Here is a 15,998-nt window from a genome sequence, read left to right on the forward strand (position 1 = left end):
CCTGAATGTACTCTACCACGACGAGCGACGAGGCCGGTTGTTCCTCGCAAGCTCCATCCCTCCCTCGTCCTTCACAACGAACAGTTTATAAATTTAAATAATTTTTTATGGGAATTTAAATAAAGTTTAGTTACATCGACCAGCTCGGCAACGGAACAAACGAGAAGAAAAGCTCAGTTTTTTCCTTGGAGAAGATGGAGAGATACGGGAAGAGGTTCACACTTCATTTTTTTTTTTTGAGACAACGAGGTTCACACTTCACAGACGGAGACAAGGAAAGGATTTGAAAAACTTTTCCCCACCACCACACACTTGCCTGGCCCAGAGCCCCGACGGAATCTGCAACGCCTGCTTATCCCGCGCCCCCCGCCCGCGCCTGCCTCAAGCGCCAACTCCGATTTCCAAATCCCACGCAAAAACCCTCCACCGCAATCGCTCTCTTTTTTTCCAAACCTCAGATCCCCCACCGCGCCGCACCGCACCGCCGAATCGCCGTTTCCCGACGCCTCGAACCGAAGCGCCGCCGCCCTCGCCGCGGGCCCGTCGGTCGCGGCCGGGGGAGCCGGGCCATGCGGCGGCCCGGCGCTGCGCCGTTCGGAGGAAGTGCAACAATAGCGCCGAGAAATGCCTGAGCCCGACCGCAACTCCCTCAGCGCCGGCCGCGGGCTCCACCGCGACGGGCCCAAGGGCTGGCCCGACCTCTGGCTGCTCCCGGGGAAGCCGCCGCACTCGCCCGCCGCGGCCATGGCCCCGCCGACCCCGCCGCCGGACCGCGCACCCGACCAAACCCTAGCCTTCTCCGACGAGCTCCTCCTCCGCGTCCTCGCTTACCTCCCGGAGCCCCACCTCACGGCCTCCGCCTCGCTCGTCTGCAAGAGGTGGACGCGCCTCTCCGGCCGCCTGCGCCGCCGCCTCGCGGTGCGGGACTGGGCCTTCGTCACGCACCGCCTCCCCTACCGCTTCCCCGACCTGGCGGTCCTCGACCTGTTCCCGGCCTCCATAGCCGCCCCGGCCGCGCCGTCTCGGGCCTCCCCCGTCCTCACCTGCGGCGCGGTCTCGCTAACCCTAGACCCCGCCGCGGACCCGCCGCTCGGCGCTTGCCGGTTCCTCGCCGACGATGTGCTCGACAGGGGCCTCGCCGTCGTTGCCGCCAGGTTCCCTAACCTCCGGCGCTTATCGGCCACAGCAGCGTCCGAGTCCGCCGGCCTCATGGATATCGCCGGAGGCTGCGCCACGCTGCAAGAGCTTGAGCTCCACCGGTGTACTGACCTCGCGCTCCGCCCGGTCTCTGCCTTTGCGCACCTCCAGATCCTCCGCATTGTTGCCGCCTCCTCGCCGCTGTATGGCACGAGTGAAGATGGCGGGGTAACTGACATCGGCCTCACCATCCTCGCCCATGGCTGCAAACGGTTGGTTAAGCTGGAGCTTGTGGGTTGCGAGGGCAGTTATGATGGCATTGCAGCTGTCGGGCGCTGCTGTGCGATGCTGGAGGAGCTCACCATTGCTGAGCACAGGATGGACGGCGGGTGGCTTGCTGCTCTAGCTTTCTGTGGCAACCTCAAGACCCTGCGGCTTCAGGGGTGTGCCAGGATTGATGATGATCCTGGGCCTGCTGAACATCTTGGCGCCTGCCTCACGCTCGAGAGCCTGCAATTGCATCGGTGCCAGCTACGTGACCGCCACGCCCTCCATGCTCTCTTTTTGGTCTGTGAGGGTGCTCGCGAGTTGCTGGTCCAGAATTGTTGGGGCCTTGAAGACGACATGTTTGCGTTGGCTGGCCTATGCAGGTACTGTAACCACCAATCTGACTCTTCAAATGTATTAGCACTAGTTTCTTAATAGACTATCATGATTGTTTCTAATGGGGACAGTTTGCGCCTTCTACTGTTTAATTATTCACGCTTTTTGTTTGCTCTGTGATAATGACATGCTGCCAATAAAAGGAGCCTTAGGTATCTAACGTTCGGATGCTATGACATTGATTAAGTGTCAGGGGATAGAATGCTTGCAATACATGGCCCACCCTGCATGATTGAACTGACCATTGCTTTTTTGACGATTGAATGATAAGTAACTATCTTGAGGTTAAGTAGCATTCTGGTTGTCTGTGAGAGTGTTCTAACAACCAATACTGAGATAGCATTTGCTAGCAAATTTTTACACTTGTGGTTCTATACCCTTGGTATGTTATCTTGTTACAAGTACTGTACTTTAGTTATCTTTTTGCTCTATATTCTGTTCGTGCTGTTAGTTGTTTAAAGAAAACAGTAGATGTAGTTAACGTATTCAAGGTTGATGTCCGTCAGGTGATATATTTAGTGTGCTGGTTGCACCGATTTGAAGGTGTGTGCTTAAGCGAAACCTTTTCTCTACTTATATGTAGTAATTAAAAAGAAAGTACCGTTCCCTCTTATGTCAAATCCTTCGTCCAACCTTCTGAATTTTATTTATGGTAAAACCTGGTACCGATCAGACATGTTTGCTAACCCAATAAATAGCAATAAATTCACAGCCCGTACACAAATAAATACTACAACAATTAATCTCTTATCTTTGGTAACCCAATAAAGTAGATCCATCATGGGCATATACCTATTTTCGCCCTTGTGGCAACTCACGGGCACATACTATTTTGGCCCCTATGGCAACGCACGGGCACATACCTAGTCTACATAAATGACCTTTGCGTGTGATGCTGTTTCTTTTAGTAAACTGTCTTCTCTTCTGTTGATAAAAGCCTCATCGTGAAACTATTTATCAAATGCTCGTCCAGGTAGCTCACTGGCTGTTCCACAGATCATCAATAATTTCTTATGGCCAGGCACTAGTGACCTGTAAACTGTAAAACCTGACTTGGTTGTCTGCATAATTTCATTTGATTAGGGTATAAGTTACTTCTATTTGCATCACAAATTAGGCTCCATTGCAGACATCCAACTTAATATTTGGATGTCTAATTTAGAGACTTGCAAATCGTCAATAATTTGGACATGTGTGATGGAATTTTTTTCAGCATAGAATTGACTTTCCTGGGGAAAGGAAGCAACAGATGGCCAATCTTGCACCTGTTATATGCTGAATATTTGGATGTCTTTTGCGTCTTCAATTGCCTGCTGAATGATGTCCCAGACCACTGGTTGCCAATTTTCCAATTTCATGGTGTGGTAGAACGGCTGAAAAGTGCCAAGCATTCCAGCATATTATATGTTAATGTAGCTACGTAGGTTTTGGTAGATAATTGCCCTCACATGAAGAGATTATTATGCCATTAGCGCTCTTCTGCAGTTCTGCTGTTTGTCACATATTTATTGTTTGCATTTGATTAGTCCTCAAGGCATCTGAGTAAGTGCTTCCTAAAAGTGGCATGTTACTGTTTCTCTATGAGAATGGAATGTATTTCCTCATCTTGTCGAGTGCAATTATTTCGGCCCTGACCAGGAAACGCCTTAATATCCAGCTTGTCTGCCGTGTAGTACCTTTTTCGTGACTCTGCAAATGGATTCTACCAAGTCAACTATTCTAGCTTGTTTCCTGGATAGGGCATCTTGTGCCATTCATACCTAGTGGTGTGTTTGGTTTGAGTCGTCAGGCGGAACGTAACGGGTTCGTTCCGTTCCCAGGAGTCGTTCTCGTGTTTGGTTGGGTAGAGGAACCAGAACCCACTCGTTCCAGAGAACGGCATATTCCATCCATATGCGGACACACCGGTACCTCCGATTTGGTGGAACCACGCAGAACGGCTCTTGCATCTCACCCCTCCCCATGACTCACTCACCCCAAAGGCCCAAACCCCATCATTATCTCAGCGTCGCCACCCCTCTCGCCTCCCTCCCTCTCTCAATCTGTCACCTGCGCCGGCAAGTCCCACAGCTCTTCCTCTCTGGTGGTGCCACCCTCTCTGGCGGCGGGCCAGTAGGTACGGCGGCTGGTACCAGCGAGGTGGGCTGCGAGATGGTGTCCAGCAGCGGCGTGGACCTCCACCCGGAGTCCTTCGTCACGCCTAAAGAGAGCAGAGCAGCGGCAGCGCAGATTTTGTTGCCGATTTGGCTGGTAGCAGAGCAGTGGCTCCAACGCATCAGAAAGCAAAGGACTAGACCAGCAGCATTGGCAGTAGGGAAGACGAGTAGCTGCTGCAACCAGGGAGCTCTCGATCTCACCGATTTGGATTGGTTTTAGGGACTAATGCGTGCAGCTCATTGAGAAGAAGCTCCGCCTCTAGTTCTGAAAGCGTTTAATTAATTTTGTTTCTAACCTTTTCTAACGGTCTAACCTTCATCCTGGTTTCGATTTTCTTCCATATTTTCATCTTTTCGAGAGAGCTGTGAGGTAAATTTTGGACATATTTGTTCATATACTATAAACCTTTCCCAACTTCCATATTTAGAGACATGCAAAACGTCAATAATTTGGACATGTGTGATGGAATTTTTTTCAAATACTTGACAGTATCCCTAAGCTTATTGATCAAAGTTTGCAATGGAGCAATGCCATCATTCACTATCAAATTGGCAATGTGTGCACAGCAGCGAACATGGAAGTACTTAGGAATAAATTTAGCCAATTTCCTAGCAATGATCTTGTCCATCAATCTCTTAGCAGCATTATCATTTGAGGAGCCATTATCCATAGTGATTGTCATGATCTTATCTTCTACTCCCTCTGTCCCATAATATATGAGCGTTTTTGACACTAAGTATTTCCTCTTATATTATGGGACAGAGGGAGTATTTTCCATTCTTCGCAACACCCGAAAACTGACTTCTTGATAAGGACAACCATAATCTAAGAGCGTTTTTGACACTAAGTATTTCCTCTTATATTATGGGAGTATTTTCCATTCTTGGCAACACTCGAAAACTGACTTCTTGATATATGACAACAGCAAAGGATTCTTGATATATGAGATAAGTTTAAATTGCCATGAGTATATAAAAATCAACATCCTTGTTCTAATGCCATGAGTATATAAAGAATTCTTGATATATGAGGTAAGTTTTAAATTGCCATGAGTAAATGAGAATATCAGCATTCTTACAAGAGAGGTGAGCTGAATCAAATTCGTTTTCGTTCCATCCCTTCAACCAAACAGTGAAACGGAACCATTCCATTCCATCATTTGACTACAACCAAACGCAGGAATGGAATGGACCCATTCTAATGGAATGGAACCATGACATTCCATTTTACTTGGTTCCTCAACCAAACACACCCTAGATTTCTGGATGCAATACGGTGCTAGTGAACTAGTGGGCTGAAACAAAATGACACCAACACTCCAACGGGAACTGGTCCCTGTGGCATTTTCACAATAGATTAACTGCATACTGAGCCTTATTCAGCTGAAATTCATTGAACTTCAAACTACCTGGAAGCTTAATGGAAGTGCTAGTACAAAACAGTCCTAGTTTTTGTGTGTGTGGATATTTGGTATTTTCTTATCAAGAAATCTTCTTTCATAAAAAAAATCCTCTTGTGGAAATGCTTTTCATATGAACATTCCTATAGAGTAATAATAGGTATTATTACATTTTGGTCCACAGCCTATATTTCTGGAAACTAATATTTATGTATTGCTGTATTGGATGTACCATAGGATCTTGACTAGTCGTCTCACTTATCTTGACTAATGGTTATCTTGCTTATTTTTCAGGAGAGTGAAATTGCTGTCCTTAGAAGGCTGCTCATTATTAACAACTCGAGGTGTCGAATCTGTAGTCACCTCATGGAATGATTTGCAGAGTCTACAAGTTGTCGCGTGCAACAAAATAAAGGACGAGGAAATGACTGGTGCACTCTCAGAGCTTTTCTCTAATCTCAAAGAGCTGAAGTGGAGGCCCGACAACAAATCTCTCCTGGCGGCAAGCCTAGTGGGCACTGGAATGGGAAAGAAGGGCAGAGTATTTTTCAAAAGGGTATGAAGTCTGATCATCTTGGTGTGCTCCGTTCCCTGCGATGATGCGCTTCATCTCTTCTTTGCCCGTAAGGATTGAGCTTTTCTTGTGGCAGATTTTACCGGGCCATCAACGAGTCAAGGGCAAGGTGCTCAACTATCCAGCGGGTGTTGCTGCTTAGCCTGATCGCTCTTTTGGTCCAGACAGAATTTTAGGTGCTGCTGCAAAGTTCGTATACGTGGAGCTGGTGCAAATTCTTTGGATTTGGATCAAAGTTCTTCATTTTTGGAAGCTGGCACGCCCAAGGGCAATTGAGATACCAACCGCCCAGATTTGTGTTTTTGGCAGAGTTGTAACAAGCTGACACTACCCCATGACGATCCTAACCAACATTTATGTACGCCACAGAAATTTTCTTTTATAAGCTATGGCAGAACTTGTTAGTTCCTGATGATGAATCAGACGGAAGCACCAAAAGTGTTCGTGTTTTATCCCCACATGACTTGACTGTTGAATGGTTTTTGTTGCCTGCACACTTTGCATTGCAGAAATACGTCTTTTTAGGCAAATGCAGAAATACGTCGGCGGCTACTTGATGCAATGTGTTTTTCGTGCAAATCTGATGGTGATGAATTAATTTGGTTTGTCAAGAGACTCCAGTCTGCCCTGGAATGTTGATGTTGCCTTTGCATTTCCTTTTTTTTGGTAGACAAAGCCTTTGCATTTTTTTTGAGACAAAAGCCTTTGCATTTTTTTTTTAGACAAAAGCCTTTGCATTTTTTTATTTTGAGACAAAAGCCTTTGCATTTGCATTTGCTGAGCAGCTGTTTTTTCTCGATGTCACGAACAGGAGAGGAGGAGGAAGCACCCGTCCCAGCTGCCAGATGGACAGGGATCAGGTGACATGCATCTTTGCATGTCACCGTGTGACTTGCGGCCTAAATTCATATTTAAACATTGTAAAAAAATCTGAAAAAATTGCATGTTCATAGCACATATTAAGATAATCCTTAAAAAATTAAAATCAAAATTCAAAACATACACAAGAAGCAAAAAAGAGAAACTCATATGTGAATAGTATACAGAGAATCATTCGCAACTATTCATAATAGATTTCTCTTTTTTGCTTCTTGATGTATGTTTCGAATTTTGATCTAAATTTTTTAAAGATTATTTTAATATGTGCTATGAACATGCATGATTTTTTTCAGATTTCTTTACAATGTTTAAATATGAATTTAGGCCGCAAGTCACACGGTGACATGCAAAGGTGCATGTCACCTGATCCCTGTCCCTGCCAGACGGCCCAGCCCAGAGCCCACCTCGCTTGATATAAAGCCCATCCGTACCATCTTCGGCTCTCCTCCTCTCTCCCTCAATCTCTCGAATCGCGCGCCCTCTGCAACTGCCAGACGCACCCCCGCGGAGGAGGGCAAGAGGCGCGCAGAGCAAGAAGATGGCCGCCGTCCCCGACGGCGTCTCCTCCTGCGGCAGCATCAACATGCGCCGCATGGACCACCTCCTCCCGCTCCCGCTCCCCTGCGCCGGCGAGTCGACGGCCGCCTCCCGCGTCTCGCCGGGCTCCTCCCCCGCCCGCTCCGACGCCTCCGAGGGCGCCGCCGCCTTCTATGCCGACCCCGACCCGGAGGACCAGCCCGAGGCGTCCGCGGGGAGGAGCACGCAGATGCTGCTCGCCATGGCCGCCATGGGCGGGCGCGGCGGCCCCTACGGCCGCCGCCCGGCGTCCTCCTACGGCAGCTGCGCCGCCTGGAGCGCCGGCTCCCTCACCGCGCACCGCCCGGCCTCCCCGTCGCCCATATGCAGCCCCGTCAGCAGCAAAGGCGGCGACGGCTGCCGGGATGGCGGAGAGCGGCGCGACGATGGCGACACGTCCTCCTTCGTCACGTCACAGCAGGTCGGTTCCCGTGTTCTTGGTTCTCTTTCGCGTTGCTCCTGACAGGATCTCGCTTGACAAGTAGATAACTCAAAGGTTCTTGATTTTCCCTGCCGTCAGTCTGGAACTATTGCTCTGTAGCATGCGGTTCATGAGCTGTGTTGGGCTCCATCGATTCCTTGTGTCAAGTCTTGGAGCAGATGTAGGTTCTTGGATGGAACTGTTCGGTTTCTTGTATCGATCCCAGGAACTAAGGCCTCGACATCTTAGCATTCTGTTAAAGTTTCATAGGATTCTTGATTGATAGATGCTCCAGGAATCGATTGGAAACTCCTAATGATTATTAACTAACGAGCAGCAAAGGCTGCACATTTGTGATCCAGGCTTGTTGCTAAATTTCTGCTTGCTGAATCTTGAGTTGGACAAAGACTGGAGTAACATTATCTCAATCATACCAATGGTGCATTTATTTGGTCAATCAACCAGATTAGGATGATTTGGTTGTCTGGTTCCATCCAATTGTTACTTGTTGCTTCCAGTTTTGTATCCACCTAGTTATGCTTTCTACCCATTTGATCTTTCATAAGTAATTGGGAGGTGCTAATAAGCCAAACTACCTCAGGAACAAGAGCAAGGGAGGTTACCAACGAGAGAAGATTTCGTCAAGTGTTCTGCTACGCCACGAAACATCCGACTACAGACTCCCAGGCACCCTTGCACCCTTCTCTGCCGGACAGGAGAGGTTGCGCCTTTTGTCTGCCTCCCCCTTTCATAGATCAGCCTCACATTTTTTTCTTGCATGTCATGTTCAATTAGTTTGCTTGAACTATGCAGCTAACGGATCCAGTCGAGGGCCTCCAAAATTCGTCCACAAGGCCACGCCAGCTAGATTGATGCGCCGAGCTCGCTCCTCACATAATTACCATGGGAAGCGCATGGGAGCAATTGATGCTGTCAATGAATGGAGATTGCCTAAAGTAAGTGAAGAGGCAGATGAGGCAGTGGATCAGAAGGACTGGCAGGATGATGCTATGTCATCTCGTGTATCCTCAGGTATTGGCTTAAATCTCTTGAGACCTATCAGTTTTTCAGCAGAACATGAATTTGAGACAATCCTGCATTGTTTCAGCTCGTGATTGGAACTTCGAGTCGGATAGTGCCTATGAGGGAAGCAATCATGATGGTCGTGCTTTTGACCATACAGAGGTCGAGGATTGTGCAGCTGCAGTGCAAAGGATGGAGAGACGGCTGCGGTGCCCTGCAAGGAAACATGAGGAAAATGCTGTCCACGCCAAGTTGGTTGCCTGGAAGGATGCACAGATTGCAAAGCTCATAGAAAAGTAATCCCTCTTATCTCATCTTTTATCATTACTTTTTAACATGCATTTGTTAGCAGTTAACTAGGGAGTTGCTCAGAATCAAGAATTGTTCATATAACAAGAATAGTTGCATCGAGCGAATGATGACGAGGAATCAAATGGCTTGGGGAATGATCATATGTAGAATAATATGTTTGTTATCATAAAGGAACAGTTTGTGCTAAACTCTATCTTACATTGGAATAAAACAGAAGAGCATGCTCCTGATTATTGGTACATAGATGACTATTTGTGACTTGTGACTGTCTAGTTTGTTGAAATGAAAATTCGAGCTGACCCGTTATCAACTCATCGTGTATAGAGTTCATGAACTAACAAAATTGGATTTGTGTGTTACAAAAGGATAGTTCTTTGTAACTTTTCTAGACAGAGCACTTATGATGTTACTTCAATCAACTAGGTTGAATCAGAAAGAAGCCCAGATCGATAAATGGCAGAAGAATAAGATTGCACAGGCCAGGCATAAACTGACAAAAACTGAGGTATACTTCAGTTCACTGCATTGAATATTTGCATTTGATAGCATTGCACCTGCAGTTTCACATTTCTGTTTGTGTCTGAACTGAATGCAGAAGAAGTTGGAGAAGCAGAGAGCTGAAGCCGTAGTGAAGATGCAAAAGGCGATAGAAGATGCAGAGAGGAGAGCTGATAAGAAGAGAGTCAAGAAGCAGGCAGCCACCAACAGCCGGATAGATGGTGTCAAGAGAGCCCTGGAGGAGATGTCTAGGACAGGAAGGCTGCCCTGGACACTTGCTTTTCTGTGATCCAGCTCTTGCTTGTGCTAGTTCCAGACAAGCCGATTGGCATAAGCTCCTACCAGTGCCAGCACAGCTAAGACTAAAACTAACGAATTCGACAGCGTCAAATACTAAAGAAAGGACCATATACTGTATAGAATGATGGTTTGCTGTCCTGGGATGATGGAAGAAGTTTTAGGTCATGCAACACTTGGTCAGCATTGGAACACAGATTCTTAAATGTGACATTAGTCTCCCCATTGGAGAAGTGAAAAATTCCACACTGTTGGCTTGAAGATTATGGTAGCATGGTCTGCGAAAGGGGGATGTGCTGCAAGGCGATTAAGTTGGGTAACGCCAGGGTTTTCCCAGTCACGACGTTGTAAAACGACGGCCAGTGAATTGTAATACGACTCACTATAGGGCGAATTCGAGCTCGGTACCCGGGGATCCTATATATGCACTGGCAGGGGAGGCAGGCAGGCACCAGACCATGGCCACGCCTGCTGCTTCATCAGGTTTAGGAGTAGACAAGAAACTGGTTGTTCAATATGCCACTGCCAATGTATACTAGTACAGTAGTACTCCCTCCGTAAACAAATATAAGAACATTTAAATCATTAAAGTAGTGATCTAAACGCTCTTATATTTGTTTACAGACGGAGTACTACTCAAAATTCATTTATCTTTCAGTATGCCTGCTGCTTCATCGGGTTTAGGAGTACTTCTTTGGGGAAGACATAGAAGTTTAGCACACGGAATTACTTTTAGCTATGCCTTTTCAAAAGAATTACTCCCTCTATTTCATAATATAAGAGCGTTTTTGACACTACACTAGTGTAAAAAATGCTCTTATATTATGGGACTGAGGGAGTACTTGCTAGCGAAAAATCAACAATTTTGACACAAATTTGATTCTTAAAGTTTTATGATTTGCTTGCGATAATCTTTGTGAACGATGAAAAAGTACTACCTCCGTCCTGGTGTATAAGTCATTCGCGTAGTTCTAGGTCAACAATTTAACTATCTAAATATGTATTATATGTGACAAAAAATATATATTTAGAAACTACATCCGTGCAGAAATCTAGTAATATACTTTTCATGACATATAACACATATTTAATTTTTCAAACCGATGACCTAGAACTACGCGAATGACTTATACACCGAGACGGAGGTGGTAGCAAAGTTTCTGATTCCAGTATTTCATGAATGTTTTTTTATTACATTGAAACACTTTGGTTTTCGAAACAACCCATTAGAACCAGGTTGACAACGTTGGCAAAAGCAGAGGTTCTTCAAGGCCTACTATGAAAGCATGCTTTATCAAGCGTTTCAATCGTTATTAGTTGATGTGGCCCGTGATAGTTTTTTCCTAGATACCTCAGATGGTGACTTTAATTGACATCGTCTTTGTAACGGATTCTTTGCCGCCATGGAGGGAAATCGAATAGGTTCCGCTGAGAATGGCCAAAAGGCGTGTGTATGGAGTAGGCATCGTGGCAAACTGCGTGTATCATCCACGAAGAGTGATTGAAAAGAAAAATAGCATTTCTTATACTTCTTCCATCCCGAATTACTGGTCTTAGATTGACAAGTAATTTGGGACGGAGTAATACTTTTCAATTTCAGCTTCATATGTACCAGCACGCTCACCACTGATAGGAATATGCAACTTGTATTCCCATGAGGCCATAGGCCGATATATATATACATGTACAGGTGTGAAACATATGCAGGAAACCCCTTATACAACGGGATAAATACAAAGGGGTACATGACTTATATTATAACTCTAACACCCCCCTCAAACTCATGGTGGATAAACAACACTGAGTTTGGAGAGATAAAAGCCATGTTGTGCTCTAGTCTGAGCCTTCGTCAGGAAATCCGCCAACTGTAACTCGGAAGGCACATACTGAAGAGCAATAACCTGATCCTGCACAGCAGCGCGCACATAGAAAGCATCAACACCAATATGCTTGGTGAGCTCATGCTTCACAGGATCGCGTGCAATGCTGATAGCACCTGTACTGTCAGATAAAAGCAGAGTCGGTGTAGTGACAGAAACACCAAAATCCTGAAGTAACCACCGTAACCAAGTCACCTCTGCCGTCAAAAGAGCCATTGCTCGCAACTCAGCCTCGGCACTCGAACGGGAAACTGCAAGCTGTTTCTTCATCTTCCAGGCAATGAGAGAACCACCAAGAAAAAACACAGTAAGCAGAAAGTGAACGGCGATCGGAAGGATCACTAGCCCACGTAGCATCCGAATAGGCCTGGAGCTGTAAAGAACTGGAGCGAGGAAAGAATAGCTGGTGAGAGATCGTGCCTCGAAGATATTGAAGAACATGAAGGAGATGACTATAGTGAATCGGGGTGGGGGCAGAGACAAACTGACTCAGAATATGAACCGAATAAGAGATGTCCGGACGAGTGACAGCTAAATAGACAAGACTGCCAACAAGATGACGATAACGCGTCGGGTCAGGGAGAGGATCACCATCAGTAGCACGGAGGTGAACATTGAGCTCCATAGGAGTCTCAACAACGCGCTCGTCAGTAAGAGCAGCACGAGCAAGAAGATCCTGGATATACTTTTCCTGGGATATAAAAAAGCCATCAGAGGTAGAAGAGACTTCAATCCCAAGAAAGTAGCGAAGAGGTCCAAGATCAGACATAAGAAACTGCTCACTAAGACGGGCCTTGACAAAGGCAATATACTCGGGGTCATCCCCCGTGATGATCATGTCATCAACATAAAGAAGAAGAAGAGTCCGACCACGAGGAGAAAGGTGAATAAACAATGCTGGATCATGAGCACTTGCTAAAAAACCAGCAGCAGTAATCACAGAGGCAAAGCGCTCAAACCAGGCGCGGGGGGCTTGCTTAAGGCCATAGAGAGAGCGACGAAGACGACATACCATGCCATCAGGAACAGAATACCCAGGTGGTGACTGCATGTACACCTCCTCACGCAGCTCACCATTAAGAAAGGCATTCTTAACATCAAGCTGAGATATAGACCAGTGGCGTGCAGAGGCAACGGCAAGAAGTGTACGAACAATGGTCATATGAGCCACAGGAGCAAAAGTCTCGTCATAATCACGACCATGCTCCTGCTAAAAACCACGAGCCACAAGACGAGCTTTGTGACGCTCAAGAGAACCATCGGAGCGAGTCTTAACCTTGTAGACCCACTTACAAGTGATCGGACGGACTCCGCGAGGAAGAGAAACAAGATCCCAGGTACCAGTGCGTTCAAGAGCAGCAATCTCCTCTGCCATCGCAAACTGTCATTCAGGATGAACAACAGCCTGACGGTAAGAAGTCGGCTCAAGAATAGCAGCACCAGCGGTGGGAAATCCAAAGCGATCAACAGGCGGACGAGGACGAGAACGCAAGCCATAAGTAGGCTGAGAGGAAGATGACGACCCATCCACAGAGGCATCGACTGGTCATGGACGACGAGTGTAATGCTGAGGAAAAGATGGAATAATAGAAGGAGGAATCGGCAAGGTAGAATCAGGGGGTGGCGACGAAGAAGTCATCGGAGATGAAGGTGTAGAATCCGGTGACAGGCTGGGAGAGGAGACCGGGGAGGAAGTCACCGGAGATGAAGGTGGAGAACCCGGTGACATGCTAGGCGAGGAGACCGGGGAGGATGATGGCTGCAAATCAACTAGATGTGGAGAAGGAGAGAAAGTGGAACGGAGAGGTACAGTCTCGGCGGGGGTGATAGGTGAGTCAGGAAAAGTGAGGAAAGAGATATCCTGCACTGAAAAAATCGAGGAAGATGGGCGTGGGTAGAAGGGACGAGACTCTTCAAAAGTCACATCTCGAGAGATACGCATCCGACGACCAATAGGATCCCAACAACGATAGCCCTTATGCTCATCACTGTAGCCTAAGAAGACACACTCAACAGACTGAGCGGTCAGTTTGGTGCGTTCGCGAGGGGCAAGAAGAACATAGCAAACACAACCAAACGAGCGAAGCATCGAATAATCGGGAGAACGATCAAAAAGTTGCTCGAAAGGAACACCACCCTGTAGAGCAGCGGAAGGCTGTATATTGATAAGATAGGTGGATGTGGAGACAGCCTCAGCCCAAAAATGAGGCGGGAGAGAGGCAGCAATCATCAATGCACGAGCCATCTCAAGAAGATGTCGATGCTTTCGCTCAGCCACACCATTCTGAGCATGAGCACCAGGACAAGAGAATTGAGAGAGAGTCCCGTGCTCAGCAAGAACACCACGCAACATCTTAGAGATATACTCGCCAGCGGAGTCAGCACGAAAAACACGAATGGGTGAAGAGAACTGAGTATGAACCATGGCAGCAAAACGCTTATAAATAGACAACACCTCAGAACGAGAAGTCATGAAATAAAGCCATGTGTAACGAGAGAAATCATCTATGAAAATAATATAGTATTTATGACCACCTTTCGAAGCGAAAGGGGCCGGACCCCACACATCAGAATGGACTGAATCGAAAGGACGCTTAGACACTGACTCACTATGTGAATATGGTAACTGAATCTGCTTGCCAAGACGACAACCTTGACACTCTAAAGAGACATCTCCTGAGACAGACCCCAGAAGGCCTCAACGAACTAAAGAATACAACCGAAAACCACACAGATGACCAAGTCGATGATGCCACTGCTGGAAAGAACCAGTGACGGAGGCGACAGAAGCGGAAGAACTGGCGATGGTGGTGGCAGCAGAAGGAACATGAAACCAGTCCAACTCCCAAAGACCCTGAGAATCACGGCGGCGAGGGCCAGCCCCAACCAGAGTGTGCGTGTGACGGTCCTGGACAGAACAAGAGTCAACGTCAAGGATGACGTGACAACCAGAATCCGTAAGTTGACCAGCAGAAAACAAATTCATGATAAGTCGAGGAACATGAGCAACATCAGGAACAGAATAAGAAGGAGTAGTAAGATTGCCTCTACTAGCAACAGAAAGTGGAGTACCATTAGCAGTGAAGACATGAATAGGAGAATCCAGTGATCGAAGAGAGGACAAAGTGGAAGAATGAGAAGACATATGAAAAGAAGCTCCAGAGTCCAGAACCCAGGGGGATGTACCTGACTGTGTAGAGGGTGATTGCTCAGTGCGGGAAGCATCAGTCACAGAACCGGCAGTACCCGTCGAGGAAGAACCTGAAGCCGTGAGCAGATGCTTAAGTCTCAGAATATCCTGCTCAGTCAAAGCAATGGCTGAAGCTGTCGAGGTAGATGACGAAGTCCCTGAAGATGAGGATCGAGCCTTGCGCAGGTGTTTCTTCTTCGTGTAGCACTGAGACTCAAGATGACCATCATTGTTGCAATAGGCGCAATGTGGACGGGGGCGACCTGAGCCTCCAGAAGGAGTGGGCAAGAGCGGCGGAGCACTCGAGCGAGAAGGGGTCGGTGGAGCAAGTGGCGTAGGAGCACGAGTAGCGAGCACAGAGGGAACCTCCAGCAAACCAGCACCACGTAAGCGAGTCTCCTCAGCACGAATCTCAGAAAGCGCCTCCATGAAAGAAATACGGCCACGAGCAAACAACTGAGCACGCCGGGGCTCAAACTCCTTACGGAGCTGAGACAAGAACTCATAGACGGGATGAAACTCCAAATTGGCCTGGACAGCCGGCAACAGGGGCAGGTACGACAACCAGCACTACGGAGAGAATCAAGCTGGCGCCAGATAGCAGAACTCTGTGCATAGAAGTCATCAACAGTGGAGTCACCCTGCTGAAGAGCATGCTCCTGACGGATCACAGAGAGGTATAAGGCATCACCAGAGGGCTGATAGCGCTCACGAAGACGGGTCCACATCTCAAAGACAGTAGAAAGACCCAGAAATTCAGAAGCAAACTGAGGCAGAACACTAGCAGTGAGAACAGCTGCAGCACGAGCATCATCATCAAGCCACTGGGTGTAAACAGACAGAGCACCATGATATGTCTGAAGAGCCTCCTCATAAGCCAAAACCCTCTCATCATAAGCACGATCAGCAGCCTCATCAGCAACCTTAGCCGCATCCTTGGCGGCCTGATTAGCATCCGTAGGAAGAACCGATGGAGTTGGCGGAGTAGGGGC

The 15,998-nt window shown here is 47.3% G+C and overlaps 2 protein-coding genes across 2 annotated transcripts; both read left to right on the plus strand.

Annotated features, from left to right (window-relative positions):
* The first annotated feature begins 325 nt into the window (after positions 1-325).
* Positions 326-6,339, plus strand: LOC125514009 (F-box protein At5g51370-like). Its single transcript, XM_048679247.1, has 3 exons — positions 326-1,787; positions 5,651-5,912; positions 6,007-6,339. The coding sequence occupies exons 1-3, from the start codon at positions 625-627 to the stop codon at positions 6,070-6,072; spliced, it is 1,491 nt and encodes a 496-aa protein (XP_048535204.1). The 5' UTR covers positions 326-624; the 3' UTR covers positions 6,073-6,339.
* A 1,007-nt stretch (positions 6,340-7,346) lies between these two features.
* On the plus strand, positions 7,347-10,195 carry LOC125512266. Its single transcript, XM_048677364.1, has 6 exons — positions 7,347-7,806; positions 8,408-8,501; positions 8,602-8,838; positions 8,915-9,125; positions 9,565-9,646; positions 9,737-10,195. The coding sequence occupies exons 1-6, from the start codon at positions 7,348-7,350 to the stop codon at positions 9,926-9,928; spliced, it is 1,275 nt and encodes a 424-aa protein (XP_048533321.1). The 5' UTR covers position 7,347; the 3' UTR covers positions 9,929-10,195.
* The last annotated feature ends 5,803 nt before the right edge of the window (positions 10,196-15,998 follow it).

This window comes from Triticum urartu, chromosome 6 (assembly GCF_003073215.2).
Source record: "Triticum urartu cultivar G1812 chromosome 6, Tu2.1, whole genome shotgun sequence".
Lineage (NCBI taxonomy): Eukaryota > Viridiplantae > Streptophyta > Magnoliopsida > Poales > Poaceae > Triticum > Triticum urartu.